General features: G+C 23.5%; 1 protein-coding gene across 2 annotated transcripts; it reads right to left on the reverse strand.

Annotated features, from left to right (window-relative positions):
- Positions 1-3745: 3745 nt before the first annotated feature.
- Positions 3746-19464, reverse strand: LOC126901625 (acyl-CoA Delta-9 desaturase-like). Of its 2 annotated transcripts, none has more exons than XM_050678246.1 (6): positions 19298-19464; positions 8594-8875; positions 7997-8127; positions 7559-7764; positions 6250-6435; positions 3746-5581 (listed from the first exon to the last, which is right to left on the reverse strand). In XM_050678246.1, exons 2-6 carry the CDS (start codon positions 8850-8852, stop codon positions 5260-5262), a joined length of 1104 nt encoding a protein of 367 aa, XP_050534203.1. In that variant the 5' UTR covers positions 8853-8875; positions 19298-19464; the 3' UTR covers positions 3746-5259. The 2 variants fall into 2 exon arrangements, with proteins under 2 accessions (XP_050534203.1, XP_050534202.1); XM_050678245.1 differs by lacking the exon at positions 19298-19464 and adding an exon at positions 16749-17066.
- Positions 19465-20433: the final 969 nt, after the last annotated feature.

Consider the following 20433-nt stretch of genomic DNA (forward strand, 5'->3'; position numbering starts at 1 on the left):
AAAAGAAATATCAATAGTAAGCAGTGCTGCCACATTTCCAAGGCCAAAGTATACAAACATAATGCAGACTTGCCAAACTGTATACTCATTTTTATTTTATGTATAATATAAGCTCCTCGACTATTCAATTACTCCATATAATTTTAATGTCAAGAAAGACGATTACTCCTTTTTAAACTACTTATTTTTATAAAAAATTGTGTTTAAACAAGGAACATCCCAAAAACAAGGACCGTAAGAAAAAAGAAGGGGTAAAGTAGGCCAATGCTACAGGGCGTAAAAAAAACATATTTAAAATTATTGTACTTAGTAATTTTCAACATAATAATTCAAATCGGAAGTGTTACGTATCTTTAAAGTAATCTAAGAAAATACAAAATATAACAAACATAATTGAGATTTAGCATAGTGAACTCCAGTATAGGTATAAATCTAACAATGACTATCTTCACTATCATAAAAGCTTTGATGCAATGTTTTTTTTTTCAATTTTCTCCAGTGGGGCATTTGAAAAAATCGTCAGGTCATTTATATTATATCAAACAACCTCATTTTTATTAATAATTACCTTTGTCTGTTATTATGTTTATGAAAAATATATTGATTACATATTACATATTTAATTAACAGACCCGTATGAAGACCTATATGGTCCCCGGGCGATACTCTGAGATGGACTCTTATAGAAAAGTAATGAGTATAAAAATAGAATAAATGTATATCACTATTATGACAAACTAGTAAAATTTGTTAATATGTATTATACAATTTAATATTTCTTAACTATTATTAAAATATTAGCTTCAATGTGAAGCTGAGAAGATATTAATTTTTCTAAGATATGTTTTTTTAATTTTTTTTTTTTCTTTGTTACCACTTTTTCACAGCTCTCAACGAACCGATTTCTTTCAACGATAAGTCAAAAGATCATAAATCGTATCTAATCGAAGGTATTACCCTCAAAAAATGAAAAATTTCCCTCGATTCCAGTAAATCTCCAAAAAAATTACAAATTTAAAAATCTGTAAATTTTTTTACTTTTTCTTTACTTAAAACTGCCATAACATTTTGAAAAATAGATGAATAGAAACAATATATATACTATATATATACTTCTTTTATTGACATACTTTTTTTTTTAAATTGGACCATTTCCCTTTATATAGAGGGTTTTCAAAACTTAAAAATACGTATAGAAACTAGACCTTTTACAATTTAATTTTTGAAAATATTCTGAAAATACTGACATTTTTATAGATATCTTCAATTAAATCTTATAAAATGTACTTTACTATGACCAAAAAAAATTTTTCTTTGTACTTGTCTTCATGGTGAAAATGGCTATCACATATAAAATATTTATATTTTTGTGTTATAATTCTCGGTTTTGTATTTTATTTTATTTTAAAATACCTTAAAAGGTTTTTGACAGACAATTAATATCATTCATTTCTAATATTTTTAAAGTATTTTTTGTCGAATTAGGTTTGATATGATAATTAGGTTTCAACTGCAAAATTATATAATTTTTTCTGTAACTTATTAATTTTTTAACTCTATTTTGTGTGTTACTACCAGTCTATAATATTTCAAATTTTTTGGTAACATGTTGCTATATAAATCATTTCTTAAAAAAATGATTTTTTGTTTCACCTGAATTTAACAATGAATTTTTACAATTATAATAAAATGTTATAATATGCTCATCAATTGAGTAGATTTTAGCNAAATTAAACACTATCTAAAGATTTGCATCGAAGCGTTTTTTTTTGATAGTGATTTTAATCACTGTCAGATATCATTATACTTGATCCAACTATACCACGTCACAACTGTGCCGCGACCCCCCTGTGCTGGGTTGTTTTTTTTAACTTAATAATGCTCTAACTTTTTTTTCTTAAAACTTCCATAACTTTTTCAAAAATCAACAAATCAACATAATTTTTTTTTAAACTAAAACCTTAGATATTTTCCTTTCATTTGATATAATTTTTTTGAAAATTTAACACTTAACCTGCTCATGGGGGGGGATTTAAAATTGCAACTTTTTTACAAAAACTAACTTTTTCAACTTAATTTTTGAAAATGTTCCGGAAATACTGCGTCCTTTAAACATATATCAAATTAAAGCTTATTTTATGTACTATAAAATGAAAAAAAAAATTTGTCCCGACGACCTATCTTCTATGCGCAAATGGCTACCGTATTCAAAAATATGCTATTTTTCTATTAAAATTCTAGGTTTTGTATTTTATTTTATTTTAAAATATCTTATTAGGAGAATATATTGACTTTCATGAATATTATATAATTTAATTGACATAGAATAAAGTTCATAAGGCATAAGAAATTAAACTTATTAAATTTTTTTACTTTTTTAAAGTCGAAAAAGTAATTTTTAAATTTGAGTTAAGCTAACTTTTTTAGCTTCGATGCGAATTTTTTATATGTAAATACTAATTTTTAATAATATTAAAACTTAGAAGTGATAGAAAAAGTCTAATTGCAGATTTGAAAACATCACGAAAAGTTGATTTAAAGTGGTATATTTTTGTTACTGATGAAAGCGCCTTGTAGTTCAATGCATTTATTTATAATAACAAACAGTTTTTATTGAAATTTATTGTATCAAGCCCTTTAAATTTTTATACACGTAAAAATAAAGCAAAATACAACTTCTTTATTATTTTTATAATTTCTCCGTTTAAATTACAATATTAAATTATTGAATATCAATTTTATACTAAATTTAATAATTATAATTAGTATTTATTCATATATTATATTTTAAAATCAAAGAACTACTAATTANGTTAAAGTAAATCATTAAAATTAATTCAGTTCTGCATATTTCAATTGTAGAATCTTTTTAAACACCAAAAGTTACTAAGAAATAATTACTATTATTTCAATTTAAGTTATCTATTACGATAAAAATGCAAAAAAAATATTAATCTTTTCTGATAAATTTACAGTAAAGAATAATTATAAAATTTTCCAATTGATGATGTAAATTTCAAACTAGCAAGATGAGCTAAAAGACATGTTAACAAATTCAACTTTATTTTGTTATAAACTTTCACAAGGATTAACTTTAAGGACCAAAAATATAAGTTAAACAAGTTATTTTGCACTGATTATTTTTAATATATTATAAATTAGAATCATTAATATTTTTTTTTCTTATATTAGGATACTTATCTTTTAATAATTAATAATAATATCAAAACTTAGAAGTAATAGAAAATGTCTAATTTTAGATTTATAGATTCAGATAGTATTTTTAATTGCTATAATAAATATTTATTCATAAATTATACTTTTAAATCTAAAAACTACTAATCAGGATATAATTGAGACAATAGGAGTTGATGTTGATTTTATAAAAATTAGCATCGAAGCGTTTCTTATGACAGCGACTTTAATCACTGTCAAATATTATTTATACTTGTCCCAACTATCCCATATCCATAATGTGCCGCGACATCACTATGCTAACTTCTTTTTTTTAATATTATGGATAACTTAAATATTTTAAGTATTAGTGGATTTGGTTGAAAATAATGATGAAGATAGTTTTTTAAAATATATTTAAGATATCTTTATTTGAAAGATATTTAAAGGCTGTCTTGGAACAAAGAATATGAGGAAAATTGAAAATTTTAAATAATATAAATTTGAAAATTATTTTTACTGATTAAATAATTTTTATTTAATTGTGGGATATTTTAATTTTTTTGAAGCATTGAACGTTTGGCTTCGAGTAGATGATAAAATATGGTGCCACTTATGCCCCGAATTGTTAGGTATGCTAACAAAAAATGTTAGTATTGTCAAAAATACTTATTAAACCACACCGTGATACTTTTAACGCAAACCACTCAAATCTCTGAAAATAATAATTTTTAGATTTTTGGTTTTTGTGAGTAACATGTGTAACTTCATTGATCTATTATAAAACATTTTTTATTTTTTCTTAATTTTTTTTATTAATCCCTTATGTTAACTTTTTATGTGTTAATGTCAACATGCATAATTAACAAGTTTAATTATTAGATGATGATTTAGTTGAAACGATTTAGAAATTATTTAGAAAACGACAACTCTTTAACCAGTATTTCAGAAGAGAAACATTGTAACTTTTTAAGGATAATGAGCCAGATTTACAATCAGGTATGCATAGCCTTCTACTACCCCTGTAGCAATATTCAGTTATTAAGTTATAAACATTTTTTATAAATGTAGCAGAAATTCTTTACAATACTTTAACAGTAGTGTACAGAATAACGTCTCTACATGTTTCAAAAAGTTGTGAACTTTTTTTTATATGTAAAAATAGCACAATACAATGAAAATAGCAATTTACAACCCTGAAAATTACTTTTTTGTAATACATGTTTATAGGAAAAATTTTACATCAAAAAGTTAAATTTTACAATAATTAACAATAATACACTTCATTTATTAAATATAATATTTTTGAGTAAAATATTTTCAACAATCATCAATATTATACCAGTAATTTAATTTTTAAATAATGTATATTGACAGATTCCTAGAGTTGAAATAAATAGAAAAAGCTAACATTTTCAAAACAAATTGTTATTCTAAATTTAAACATTATTAAATGTATTTTTATGTTTTACTAGTGAATACAAAAAAAAATTAAAATTTATGTAATACGAATCAGAAAATAAAATAATTTGCTCGTTATGTCATGATAAAAAAAAATGTTTAGTTAATGTATATAAAACAATTAGTAATGAAATATTACAAATGATCTAACTATTTTTTAAATATGATAGCAAATGATAATGCAAGCAAAGCTAAACAAAATCATGGTTATTAAGCTGATTTTTTAATATTGAAAATAAATACCAGAATAACACTTTAACCAATGATTAGGAACTAAGAGAACAAAAGTGGGCTATATTATATCATATATTTTTGAATCTAATGATGGTTTCAAAAAACTTATATAAAAATTAATAAATTAATTAAAATTATAAAATACTATACAAATTTATATTTTACTTAATAAAATATAATAACTAAGGAAATCTGTTAATTTTTTTAAGGACTATTCTTAAAATCTTTATTTACAATGCTGAAATTAAACTTAGATACATATGTCAATTTATATTTTCCCACTTATTCATTTAGAAATCCAGTTTTCTATAAATTTTCTTATAAAATTTAATATTTATATAATTTAATTTTCCAATTCAAAAATTTTCCATCTAGTAAAAGCATATATTTTTAATCATTGGCTCTATTAATAATAGTTGCATCTTGACGATCTTCTTGTGACAATTCTTTATCTTCCCACCCCCAAATACCAATGTGGCTACCATCACCTGTTCTATCTACTCTTTTGCGAATCATATCCATAGATACTGTTTTTAGATCATATGCCCAACCAATTTTAGAGAAGAAGTCAATAAATGCTGTCGTTAAGTTAGCTCGATAATTGCCTAATTCTGCTGCTTTATAATCCCATGGGAATACGTGATGATAATTATGCCAGCCTTCTCCAAGAGCACCAATTGCTACACTGATATTTTCAGATGGATTAATAAATCTGAAATTAAAAAAGAAAAATGTAGATATATCTTGTAAAATTAAAAACAAAGTAGTTTACAGTCTTTTCTAGATATAAAAAGTCAATTTAGTCAATTTTGTAAAACAAATAATAAAAAAATATGTTAATTGATTGAATAAAAAAGGGTCAATAAAAAATGTTGGTTTGTTTTAATGTTCAAAAATTCCAAGACTGTGCCCAAATTACAAAAAATATGTCAAGTATTTTTTTTTTAGTAATTTTAGTTTTGTTCTAAGAAATTTTTTTATTTTCCTGTATGATGCAATATATGAAATAGTATTACTAGGAGTACTTGCATATTTAGAAATATTTTTGAAGTCAAGAGTTATCAACAGTCTATTGCCATTATTTACAAAAGCTAAATTTTGATTAATAAAACCTTTAAAAGAACTCCTTACAACTAGGACTTCAAAAAGAAATACTTATGAAGTCTTCAAAAAAAAAAAAAAAAAAAAAAAAAAAAAAATATATGTGATAATTTAGTAGCTATAAATTCAATTAAAAAATATATTAATTCTAGGAACCTTTTTGACGAATGTTTTAAATTATATTTTACATGGTTTAATTGAAAAAAAAAAAAAAAATTTAGGTAATAAGTAGAGTTATATTATGCATTTTTAAAAATATTAACCTATAATAACACTCACTTGTCATAAGGTCGGTCACCCCACATATGAGCAGCACTATTTACAAGCCATGTCATATTTAAGGTAAATGTATATCGGAACATAGTTGCAACAAACCAAGCATTACCCCAAGTTTCTCCCCAACAATATACAGGTATACAGGTGGGTATGACAAAACATAAAATTGGCATCAACAACATATAGTACCTAAAACAAAAAAAATTATTCATAAAAATACAACAAAACCTTCTTAATATGCTCTTAAAAGGGAAATTATATTAAACGGGATCCATCTTAATACACTTTTAAAATGTTAAAAAGTATTCAAAACAAAAATAATTAAGAAAAACTAGTGAGAGTTTGAGATACAAATTCATTTTATAAATTAATCTTTCTTTTTCCCTGTGGATAGAGGATAAAAATACTTCCACGGCCCCTCTGCCAGTCGTACGAGGCGACTAATGAGGTTGCTTCAGTTTGACAGCTGGTGTAAAATTTTTGTCAAATAGTATGAGGTATCCTGAACAAAACTTAGGTAAATTGTCCCATCTCAGATGTGCGCGGGGACAACAGGTGAGAGGGGATAAAGTAGTTAAAAACGGAAAAGGCCTAAGAAATAAAGTGTTTGATACCAGCCGGACAACTTGTGCAGTAGTTATTTCACCAGTCATGTGTACAAGTCTACTCAACGCTTGTAGTGTAAACAGTGTATGGACATAACCATTTAACTCTAGATGGTTTGGTCATGCTATGAGGAGATAAGAATCGGAAGCTGTAAGAACACTTATAGAAATGAATGTTGAAGGAAGAAGAGGTAGAGGAAGGCCAAAAAAAGAGATGAAGGGATGCTATTGAATGGTCGATATGAGGACAGCTGATGTGAGCGTACATGATGTGGGAGATCGTATCAAGTGGAAGTTTAGGATAAGGGTGGCCGATCCCAAGTAGTTGGGATTAAGACGAGGAAGAAAAAGAAGATGATCAAATTAATCTTTCTTAGTTGTAACATAATGACCAAAAAAGATATGTTAAAATTATGTATGTATATCTGTTCAATGATATATTAGATGGGACTATTCTTATGTTAAAAGATTTAAGGAGTTGGGAAAAGAGGATATATTATGCGGGAGCTTATTATGCATGATTTTTTTAAAGCTTTAAGATAATAAGTACAAGGGACCATATATAAAAAAAAACTTAAGTATAAATTAATTCACAGAAATTCAACATGATATTGTATATCAGCAAAAATAAATTTATGTCCATTTTATATTTTTTCTCTTACACTAATTCTGTATACATTGATGCAAATAGTCTAAAAACAACTTACTTTTTTTGAAAAGCAACAATAGGGTCACGTTCTAAATCACTCATGTCAATACCTCGCCCTTTTTCTCTGATGTCAGGATGTTTACGACATAGTAACCATCCTACATGAGAAAAGAAAAATCCACGTTTAGCATTATGCGGATCAGCATTTGTTTCACTATATTTGTGGTGCATTCGATGATCACGTGACCATTCGTATATATGATTCTGAAAATAATAAAGATTATTTATTAATATGTTTTGAAAGACTACAGTTCACAAATTAAATCTGTATTTTTGGAGATTAACTATCAGAAAATTCATTTTATTATTAAAATGTTTATCCTTTATTTTAAAAAAGAATTCTAAGGTATAGAATTTCAACATGAAAAAAATAAAAAGTAATTAAAGAAACTTCTTTATGAACCAATGGCTTTTTAAATAAAATTTGTTTCATTACCTCAAAAGCTATTGTGTTGAATATCATGAGAATGACACGTAAAGGAAATTTTGCTTTATATGAACGATGAGCCCATAATCTATGTGCTCCAGCAGTAATTCCCAGACCAGACATTTGATATAATAATATAGCTGAAAAATTAATACAGTTTATTTAAAATAAGGATTAACTAATTAACATTTAGTTAATTGAATTTTTTTTTATATATATTAAAACACGATTATGGAACAATGATACCATTAAAAAAAAATATTGATATTTTTAGAAGAAAATAATGTTTTAATGAAATTTTTTTTAATGACAAATCATGAATCAAAATATCTAAATTTTACTATTCATTAATATCAAAAAATCATTATACTTAAATATGTCAATTATGAGTAAGATATGACAGCATAGATTATATATTTCAATAACTTATTTCTTGTATCTAACATTTCAAAATCATTCAAATCTTTATGTTTAATTAAAGGAATAAAATTTATTCAAACACAAGTTGATAATATTTCATTTAGGTCATTGTTGATAGTTACGGCTAAATATTTATTTAAAAAAAAAAGATAAAAAAAAAAAAAATTACTGAAAAGCAATTCTTACCCCATATTGAAGTTGATATTTTAGCAGAAGCAAACATTAAATAAGCTCCATATAGAGCAGCTATGTGGAGGTATACAAATAAGGCAACATTACGCCATACTATTTTTAGTTGATATCTAATTGGTTTGTATTTATCATTTTCAACACTTTCACCTTCTGCTATCTGGTTATTATCATCAACAACATTTGGTTCAGCTGGATCTTCATTAAAAAGTACACCAGGCGCACCAACTGGGCGCTTGGTCATATTGGGAGCCATTGTTCTGAATTTTTTTTATCAAACTGAAATAGTAGTTAAGTAGTTTAAAATACATCTATTAAATTGCAATTCATTAATAAAACATACAACCCAAAAACCCCAAAAAAATCAAGTATAGAAATTTATTTTTTTTAAAACCCAACACAGGGGGGTGGAGGCACAGTGAAGACGTGATATAGTTGGGTCAAGTATCATGATATCTGACAGTGACTAAAATCACTATCATAAAGCTTTGACGCAAATCTTTAGATAGTGTTTAATTGTAAAAAATTGGTGAATTGTTACAAAAGGTACATGATCTGCTATTTCCTTATTTATATCCTGATTAAGATAAAGTATGTCGATTGAAAGAGGGATATAAGTATTATTTCTCATTAAAATGATCTTATGACTAATTTGTAATTTTTTTGGATATTTCCCCAATTACGGGAATCGAGGGAAATTTTTCATTTTTTGAGGGTAATATCTTCGATTAGATACGATTTGTGATCTTTTGACGTATCGTTGAAAGAAATCGGTTTGGTAAGAGCTAAAAAAGTGGTAGCAGACACACAAAAAAAAAAAAAACACATCATAGTAAAACCAATACCCTCTCAGCTTCGCAACGAAGCTAAAAAATGTATTCCTTTAAAAAGGCAACATCGTGCATCAAAAAAATTGCTCATTAATATTACAATAGAATATTTCCGAGTGACAGTGGGTATTATCATAATTTTAACAATTTTGCCATTAAATACTAAATTTTATATGGAAAAATTAAATACTTAAAACCGTATATTATTGTATAAATAATTACTTTTTATTGAAATCTTGTCTTTAAAACTATGACTGTGCGATGTCATCGGAATAGTATGTGTATTTTACTTTAAACATAGTAATATGTTTTGATTTTAATAATTATAGTTGGAATATTACAATGTTAAAAAAAATGTATGTCTATAATGTTATACAAATATGTTATGGTCTTTGGAAGTTGAACACCTCATAGTTCAATATACTATTTGCGCTTATGGTTATGGGGATGAATTATTTTGATAAATAAAAAATATAGAATTATTTTTTTTACAAAAAGACCACGGTATGATAATTGTTTTATTAATAGACTTATTAATAGCAACATGAAACACAATCCAGAGATAACCGGTACAAATTATACCGGTTTATTAATGAAGTTTAATTAAACTTATGTATTTATATCAAATTGTTGTTAGAAAAATATAGCTAAAAATAAAAAATTGAATAGGCTTACACTTAAGGTAATAATTATCATGAATTCGTTTTAATTTTTTGGTCATAAGTTAACAGAACGTAATAATTTTATTAAAGAGTATTTTTGATCATTGTGGTTAATTATAAGTATTTTATCTACAATTTTTTCAATTACGTAATACAAATATATAACTAACTAAAATACGAAAAATTAACACATTTCTTTTTTTGGTTAATTAATAATAATTAATGATTCAATAATTAATAAGGATTCATAAGCAGTTATTTATAATAATTAAAAATATGATTCATTTTTATTAAGAATATATTATTTTTGCGTATTGAATCATAAATCAATAAAACAAAGTACTAAATGACTTTGCCTTAGTAATATGATTATTAATTAATGAGTTATAATCTTTTTTTTACCTACTGTATAATTTTTGGGGCAAAGTACATCCAATACTATTGTTAAGCAGCAAATTTTACATTCTATATAATTATAAAACCGTGATTTACTAATGAAGAAACGTGTTTCAAAAAATTTTCGTACATTCCAATGCACCTCGTGCAAATAATAACAATCCTAATATTATGCGTGGAATAAGGACTTATTATATGTCATTTGTTTGAATAAATATGACATTCAACAAATTTATGAGTACTATTGAAATTATTTACATTTTGTTATTCATATTATGATGTAATGAAAATGTAATAATCGCAAAAATGACTTATCATTTACACGAATCCTTTCAGAAGTACTTAATTCCACTTAACGTTAATACAAGACGTAAATAATTCAATAATACTTCAAATAATCGAATAAGAAAAAAAATATGTATTCAAATCATACATCAATATTATTTTGAACATTTTACGCATTACTTTAATGAAATGATTCATAGATTTTCTATAAATATGCTAATTATTCCTTAAGAATAATATGTAATGATCAAACTTATAAGAAACTTATGTTTGTTTGTTTGGATTTTTTTATATGCTAATACATATTACTTAAGTGAACATTTACTCAAGTACTAATGATGATTATTTGTAGGGGACACACTTATGTAAAGACATTTGGTAACTGTTAATTAATAGCACTAATACGCAGTTTACCAAATATGAAATGAGTTATCAAATGTATTTTTGAGATTATGAGTTATGGTATTGTAACCGTTAAAATACTCAATACGTAAATTACTGTAATATATATATTTGTGTATGATTTAATACGACTATTTAAAATTGATTTTACTTAATTCAAATTAGTTTTAAAGGAAAAATATTGAAGATACTATTGTAATTAAAATGGAAAAACTAACTTTTTAAAATAAGAATATTAACATAAAAATATTCTTTTTTGAAATTAACTCTAATAGTACCGTCCGTGGTTCATGGTAACAGTAATAATAAAAAAAAAAAAAAAAAACAAGTATTGTAAGTATGATGTGTATACGCTTATTAAAATAATTAAAATAATTATGTTAACTATACAAAAAAAAATCATAGCACTAAATTTATAACACAGTTGATCTTATATGAATGATTGCAAATAAGATATTTTGCTGATTTTTTTCTTTTTTGGTAAAAATGTAAAAAAATTATTGATTATTTTTATGATATACAAAAATATATATTCTTAGTTAGTTAGTAATAATAATTATTCAACTTTGATAATTATAATCGATAATGAATAATTCAAACAAGAATAATTCTACTATGAATTCTTAGCCTTTTTTTATAATTTTATCTAAGATCATTGAGGTCGAACACATTAGAATATTTATCCTGTTCATCAAATTGTCTATCAGGTATAATACTTCATTATAATTACTTATTATAGAATATGAGGCAACAAACAACACTGATTAAATAATTATATATTGCTAAAAAGAACTTTATAAAGACAAAACTAATTCATTTTTATAAAATATTGTACCCTAAAAACGTATTAATATTTCACAAATTATTTTTTTAATTTTGTTTCAAATTAAAAATAATAAAATAAATTGTCAAGAAATACTTCTAGTGAAAGTTTTATTTATTTTTGAAAATATCCTTAGATAATAAGCTAATATACAATTATATATACGTTATAGAACTTAGTTTGTTCGTTATATAATAATATTCAGGAAGATAAGATGAAGAAAAATAATTATTAGTTAATCTGTTTTAACATTGGGGAAGAGGAAACAAAACAGGTCGTCGACTACTTTCTCCTTTAATATTATTAAGCCATGTAATAAGGAAGGTATAACAAATCTGACAAGTTAAAATTCAAGCAATTTATAATTTATGAATGTTTTTAAATGTTTTCAATTATATTGTTCCTTTTCTTTTCATGAAATGCATACGAAGTTTAATAAAATTGTTTAACATATCAAATTTGATAACTCAGAAGTATATAATTTAATTCAAAGTTTAATTTCGAATTTAAAGTTAGGTAAAATTATCAACTTGAATATATTTTTACATAAAAGTTTTTTCAGAATTAAATTTCAATGCAAAAAAGTAGATATTGTTAAATTTTAAGAAATAGGCGGATTAATGCAAAAGCAAAATTAACTTCTATTTCATTCATTATTCCTAATTAGTAATTATATGATTTATAAGTTTAATATATAATAAAATATTTATTATAGCAATTCAATGTAGTATAAATTGATATTTAATTGTATTGTATTGTAATTTTTACGAAGATATCATAACAAAAATTATTAAATAGTTGTTACTTTTATAGCAAACATGTATAAAAAATGAAGGGCTTGATACAAAACTTTTCAGAAGATAATTTGTTGTTAATTGAGAATAAATGGTCTACAAAGAATTTTCATCAAACTTAAAAATATACTTTATTAAATCCATTTTTCGCGATGATTTCAAATCTGCAATTAGATTTTTTTTATTGTCACCTATTTTTGATTTTATTAATAGTTAAAAACGAGTATTACATATAAAAAAATATAGGTTAAAATGATATTCAACAACATAACAGCGGACAAAATGATAGGTGAAACTAGGTAAGGAATATTTTTGAATATCAGTATATTATAGAATACTATAAGAAAAACTATACGGAATAAAGTTCTAAATATTTCAGTTGTAGCATCTATTAAAAAACCGACAGTTAAATAGAAATGATTACTAAGAATTCTATTTAAATAATTTATTACAATATAAATACAAAAAAAAAGTAGTGATTTTAACGAAATTTTGATTATAATGCAAATCTGTAATGTTTAATTTGGACTATTCCAAAAGCAAATTAAATCCTATTTCCTTATTTTATGTCCTGAAGTTTTATGATAAATAAGTAAATAAAATAAATATGAATTAATATTTAATAAATTTAAATTTATAGTACGTAATATAAGCTTTAGTTTGATATATGATAAAACAACGCAGTATTTCCGAACATTTTTAAAAGTTATGTTGAAAAGTTGACTTTTGTAAAAAAAGTTGTTATTTTGAATCCCTCCCTGTGGGTAGGTAAAGTGTCGGAATTAAAAAAAAAATGTTATCATATAAAGGGAAATACCTAAGGTTTTTATATAAAAAGAATTATTTTTATTTGTTAATTTTGAAAACTTATGGCAGTTTTAAGAAAAAAAAGTGAAAAAAATAAAAATTTACCAATTTTAAAAATCGTATTTTTTTGGGAGATTTGCCCCATTTACATGTAACGAGGGAATTTTCTTTCCATTTTTAAGGGCAATGTCTTCAACTAGATTCGATTTATGATCTTTTGACGTATCATTGAAAGAAATCGGTCCGGTGAGAACTGAGAAAAAAATGGCAACAGAGACACACAACATTTTTTTTAAAAAATACATTATAAAATTAATACCTTTTAAGCTTCGCATCGAATTAAAATTATAACACAATAATTTCTCATAAAAAAATTGTATTGATCCATACACTTCTCATTAAGTTATAGCATTAAAGTTGAAAATGTAAAAAATAAAATCTAGAATTTTCACACATAAATAGCATTTGGTAGCCATTTTCATGGTGAAGACCAAACAAAGTCCGAAATTTTTTTTTCCATAATAAAGTACATTACATTAGATTTAATTTAAGGTATATATAAAAGTGTTAGACTTTCCAGAACACTTTCAAAAATTAAATTGAAAATGATCTACTTTCTATATGAATTTTTTAGATTTGAACCCCCCTCCGTATATAGGGAAATGATCTGATTTAAAAAAAAAAGGTATGCCGAATGAAAGATGTATATAAATACTACTTCTCATGAAAAAATTGTATCAATCCATACATTTTTCAACAAGTTATAGCATAATAAAGTTAAAAATGTAAAATACAAAATTGAGAATTTTTAAACAAAAATAGCATTTGGTAGCCATAATATATAAATAATATATATATATATATAAAAGTGTCAGACTTTCAGGAACTCAGGGGTACATTATTATTAAATGCAGGCCCATCCTATATCAATATCATTGCGAGCGTATATAGTGATAGATGGCGCTTTTCGATTACTCATACATATATTGTCTTATAGTATACCTGTTGAAGCTTAGTAACCGAAAAGCGTGATCTATTTTGAAACGTAAAAACAGGAACAGGTCATTTTATAAGTAGAAGGTCTATAAGGTCAATTGTTATATAATACAGTTTATAGAATAATGTATAATAATAATTATCATTTTATACATTATTCTATTATTGGTATCATATATATGTCCCCGTGCAATTAAAGCGATTATAAAATTCGGCCATTATTACAGCTTTCATTGTGATATTTGATTTTCATCTATATAAATGATAATTAATACATAAATTGATATTGCAAACAACCATTATGTATTAAATATCTTGAATGTTTTTAGTTCCACTAATTTTTATATTCATTAATTTATTATGATTAAAACAATGGCTTGTTATATTTTTAATTACATATTTCAAATGTTTTAAATGTACCAATTCTGGATAAAAATAAACAGACCTAAGCTTCTTCACCAGTCATTATAGTAAAATATTGATAACTTCCAAAATACTAGTTCAAAAGTTGTTAATAACCGGTCATTTTCTTAGTTAGATAATTTTCTTATTTTAAGTTAGTCAAACATATTTTTCTATTTAAAAGTTTAAGTCAATACTCTATTAAAGTGAAAAGATAAGGATAGGACTACATATATCTTTCTTTTAATTATACAACTTAGGATACTATTAACTTCTAAAGAGAAAAAATTATAATATGTTTTATACTACAAAAGATATTGTGTGAGGCATAGTAAATCAATCACCTTGTATGCTTCAATATTAACTAAACAGAAAGTTTCCAGAATAATTAATAATTTTAAACTGTTTTTATTATCACACAGTTACTTAGTATGTAAATGGTATTAATTATACAAACCTCAAGGTATCATTTAATTAATAAAAAAATGAGCAAATTATAATACTCGAATATATATTTGATGGGCTTGTATTTTATTTTATTAGTTATTTTTTAACCTTAATAATATATTAAATTTAAGTACATATAACAATGTAAAAATAAAATAAAAATATTGTTAAAGATAAAAAATATATTTATTAATTTTTAGTTTAACATACTTCTTTTAAAATTAACGGGTTAATAAAATGTTATAACTTGCCCAGCTTCGGCAGATTATTAATTTCATTTATTAGCTTAAGAAATTAAGTCACTAACTATTTAAGTGTAAATTCAAGCTAGTGTAAACAAATAATCATACTTTTATAACTATACGTGTTTAATTAAATTAACATAGATAGTAAAAATTGAATCATAAAGTAGTATATAGCATTTATTATATTTATTTATTTAAAATTATGAATATTACATACTTCATAATTAATTTTAGTAGTTAAATGGTTAAGTAAAATAAGGTTTCAGCTTTCTTTTTTAAAAATTTTATAGAAGAGAAATATTTTTTAATACTAGTATAGTCTAACTCTTTAAAATATATCAGTTAATCCTCATCAGAAGAATTCGTATAATAATAAATTATGAATTATAATATGAAATTAACTATCACCTAGTTGTACATACTCAGTATAAAATGAAATGTATAATTTGCATGGTGTATAATATTTTGAATTATTATGACTAATTATCAAACCAAATATTATATAAGTATGAAAATTAATTTCTAATAATCCACTATTAAAAAAAAATAAATAAATACATTTATTTTATTAAATGTTTCTGTGACACATCAATACATCGGTTTATAATAACAACATTTTTCTTACATCAAAAAACAAATAAAAAAATATTGAATTTTATTTCATGTTGTTGTAATATTTGATTCATAAATGTTTAATATTAATATTATTGTGGCAAATACACTATTAATTCTAACTAAAATCAATAATTAGACTGAGAAACATATAATTTTAAAAGAGCGAATCAATGAACTTAATGAACGTAAGATATATGATAATCAATTAATATATATCTTAAATAATGAAAATCTCAAACATATAAAATGTGATAGAAGTTTACTAATGGTAGATGTATGTTAATTACATAAAAAAAATTATTAAATTAGGCTTTCTGTTTAATTTAATAAAAATTTTTGTATAAATACATTTTCATGTAATTTTAATCTAATTGACGTAAATAAATAATTAGAAATTTCATAAAAATTAAAAAAAAGTAACCCAATTAGCAAAAAAAAATTAATTTACCTCTTAATAAATAGCCACAAATCGGTGTATACTTCTGAGTGAAAAATAAACGCTCAGCTATTTATAAAAAAAAGACAACGCACAAACATAAAATTAAGGTCGTACAGATATCAACATCCCAATATCACTAAATTTATAATAATTGCAAGTTGTAGTTCAAATTCACCAAAAATTTTACAATAGTTTTAGTAAATAACGAACTTAAAAAAATTTATTCGTAAGTATCAACGATTATACATATTCAAATATTATTAGTAACTAAACATTTAGCTAGCACCTTGACGCGGACACGAGCCAACTAATTATAATGATGCGGCAATGGTACTTCAACTAAGCTATGAAATAATTTCATAACGGACAGCCCCTTTTGATAAGCCTGATAAGGCATACACGGCACACTAGTTAATTTAATCGGGTTAGCCCTACCAAATACGCAACAAACTGCAAGATGGCTAGGACGTGGCAAATTACGTATCAAGTGATTTTAAAAATTAATCAAACAATGAGCCACGCGTGTACGTAAAACTACGTTTCTCGATAAAAAGCTAAATGAACATAACAAATTAATTATTAATAATAATAATAAATTTAAAATTTTATTAATAAATATGTGATAGAATTCATTAATACCTATTATATTAAGGACGATATGATTAAAACCAGAATTATGATAAAAATAAGCATACACTCCAATAAAAATTTCTATATCAACTGTATCTTGAGCTTGAATATAATCCACAACTCAAACAAAACGGAAATAAAACGATATAAATGTTAAATGTTTCATTTTTGTTAAATTGTCAAATAAGTTAACATTTTTAATAATCTTAAAAGAACCATAAAAAAATTAGCAAAACTGAAACGAAATCTTACATTTAACATAAAAAATAGTCATACATCAATTTAAACTAATAATGCTAAACCCAATTTTTATTTTATTTATGATTTTACTTTTTATTATAATTTTAATTCAAGAGATAAAGTATTGTTTTTTTTTTTTTTTTGTAGCAAAATTCAAGGCCTTCAATTTTTGATGTTAAAAATATTTTATCTTCACAACACATCACAAATTATTGTGATGTGTTCCGTATAATATTCAATAACTGTAGATTTGAATATTAAGCTGATTTTTTTTTACAGAATAAATCAGAAATTTAAAAAGCAATAATTAATTTGAAATATGTCAGTATAATTTCATAATTGGTTAATTACAACCAAAGCTATACCAATAAAGAGGGTACAGAATATGTAAATAAATTTTATGTTACAAGTAATGATAGCAGCATTTAAAGTTCAAAGATAATATTTACAGCATATTTTATGTGATTTTTTTTAAATACTACAGAATTTACCATATATTGATTCAAATAAATATTTTGGAAGGCATTGGAGGAAAAAGGAATGGGCTAGCTCCTAAATATTATTATCAGTATTTTATTTTTTTGAAAATTATTATATGCAATATTATATTAAAACTTAAAATAAGATGGGGGAAATTATTAAAATATATAATTAGCTCCTTTCCAACATTTATATTCATTTTTCACTTATATTGAAGGGTTGGATTATTTTATAATTTTAATGAGATTTTAATTTAAAATAGTTAAATGCTAGGTAAGCCAAAAAAATTGAGCAAAATAAATAAAAACATTTACTTAAGTTTGAGAATTTATGTTCATTTCAGGAAATGTTTCAACTTAATCAGGGAAAAATTTCTGATTGTTAATTAAATATTTTAAGTATTAAATAAGTATATTATCAGTTTATAAACATTTACATTTAGCAAAACTAAGGTTTTAAAAAAATTTTTGTTGAAAATCTTTTATAACATACAAAACATACATATTTTTCTTAAACTTATGCCATCCTAATTATATAATTTATAAAACATTCATAAATATAATATTGACATTTTTTAGCTATAATTAAATAATGATAACTTTTACTTATAATTAAAAATTAATTTTTATTGAAAAAAATTATTATTTTAATTTTAATACATAGTTAGTAATTTGATTTAATTACAATAGAATAACAAATTTCTTAATTTAATTGGTGATTTTAGAAATAAAGAATCATAGTTGATAAAAAAATAAAATCTTATGAGCTTTATATTTTATTTAATTCCTAGTTACTTATTGCAAGTATTAATATTTGCTTTTCTTCATAATTTGTAGACATATCATAGGTCTTAATTTAAAGAACTGTATTTAATATTCTACAAAATTGATATAAGTGACTATTGTAAAATAAAGTTAATTGTAAATATCATAAAAAGTCCACGAAACATTTGAAAATAGTTTTTTTATAGTATTAGTTAAAGAATAACGACATTAAATTAATATATGTTATCTAGTTAATAGGTAAAAATGATTTTATAGATTTACAGTAATAATTTTATTTAAATAATATAAAATCATTATCGAAAATAAGATGCTAAAATAAAATTTGGTTATTCCCCAATTCGACCTAACATATTAATTTTAATATTAAGACTTAATACTAATATTTAAGAAATAAATTAGGAACTTAAAATAATAGTTACTTACCTAAAAGTTCAAAAGTAAGAAAAAACAACTAGTTAAAAAAGTATACTATAATAATAAATTTTAAAAACAAAATAAAATTTTACGAAATTGTGTTACTAGTAATAAAGTAAATCCAATTATTACAATAAATTGTTAACAAAATATATTCGGCGCATTAAAAAAAGTTTCTGAATAATGAAAATGTTTGAGGTTATGACGTCTGTTTATTGATCCTTGAAAAAGACTTTGGATTTTATCACAATTTGAAATAAGTAAGTGTTAAACGGAAATAGGTGTTTAATATCATAAAACTGTTTTAAATTTTAAGGGCATTTAGTTTTACTTTGTGTATCATTACTTCTTACCTTCTCAACGTTAATTGTAATAATTTACACGGAAAATGATTACGTCATTAAATGTCCATGTGCGTATCATCAAGTACTATCGTACCTTGTGACTTAGTACTGCTTATCATTTTAATATAACACTACTTAATTATATACATAATTTTAAAAGAAATTGATAGTATATATCTATACACTTAATAAACCAAACATAAAATATAAAAATAACTAACATAATATTAGAACAAAAAGATAGATCTTTGATTTAAAATACATATCATACATAGAATATATTAAATTTTATTTTCTAACATACAAAATGTTTATTTAATTATATTACTTTGTTAAGTATAAATAATTAAATAATATTCATTCATAATTTATACAATAAATATTAAATCAAACCACATAGAAGTATTCTAGTATAATTACTATATCATATTACCATAAATAATATAATACTCATGGAGTCTATATAATTTTACACTAACATTGTTAATGTTCAAATGTAATTTTTTCGCTACGAATTTCTCTTTCCTATATCCACGCAGAGCTTATATTAGGATATGAATTTTCATTTGCGCATAGCAATATATTTTGTATATTTTATCGAGGAATGTTTGATAAATTATACATAAATTACAACACGGTTTTAAGTATACAAGTTAGTTCATACATTTTCAGGATAGTACAGTAATCTTATTTATCTCGTATTTGATGTACAATTCTACGAGTTTATCATAAATATTAGGATCCATTATGGCATCTATGCTGTACAACATCAAATCACAGTCACGAACATTTTTATTAAAA

Source organism: Daktulosphaira vitifoliae, unplaced genomic scaffold (genome assembly GCF_025091365.1).
Source record: "Daktulosphaira vitifoliae isolate Bord-2020 unplaced genomic scaffold, ASM2509136v1 Scaffold_3, whole genome shotgun sequence".
In the NCBI taxonomy this organism is placed as follows: Eukaryota; Metazoa; Arthropoda; class Insecta; order Hemiptera; family Phylloxeridae; genus Daktulosphaira; species Daktulosphaira vitifoliae.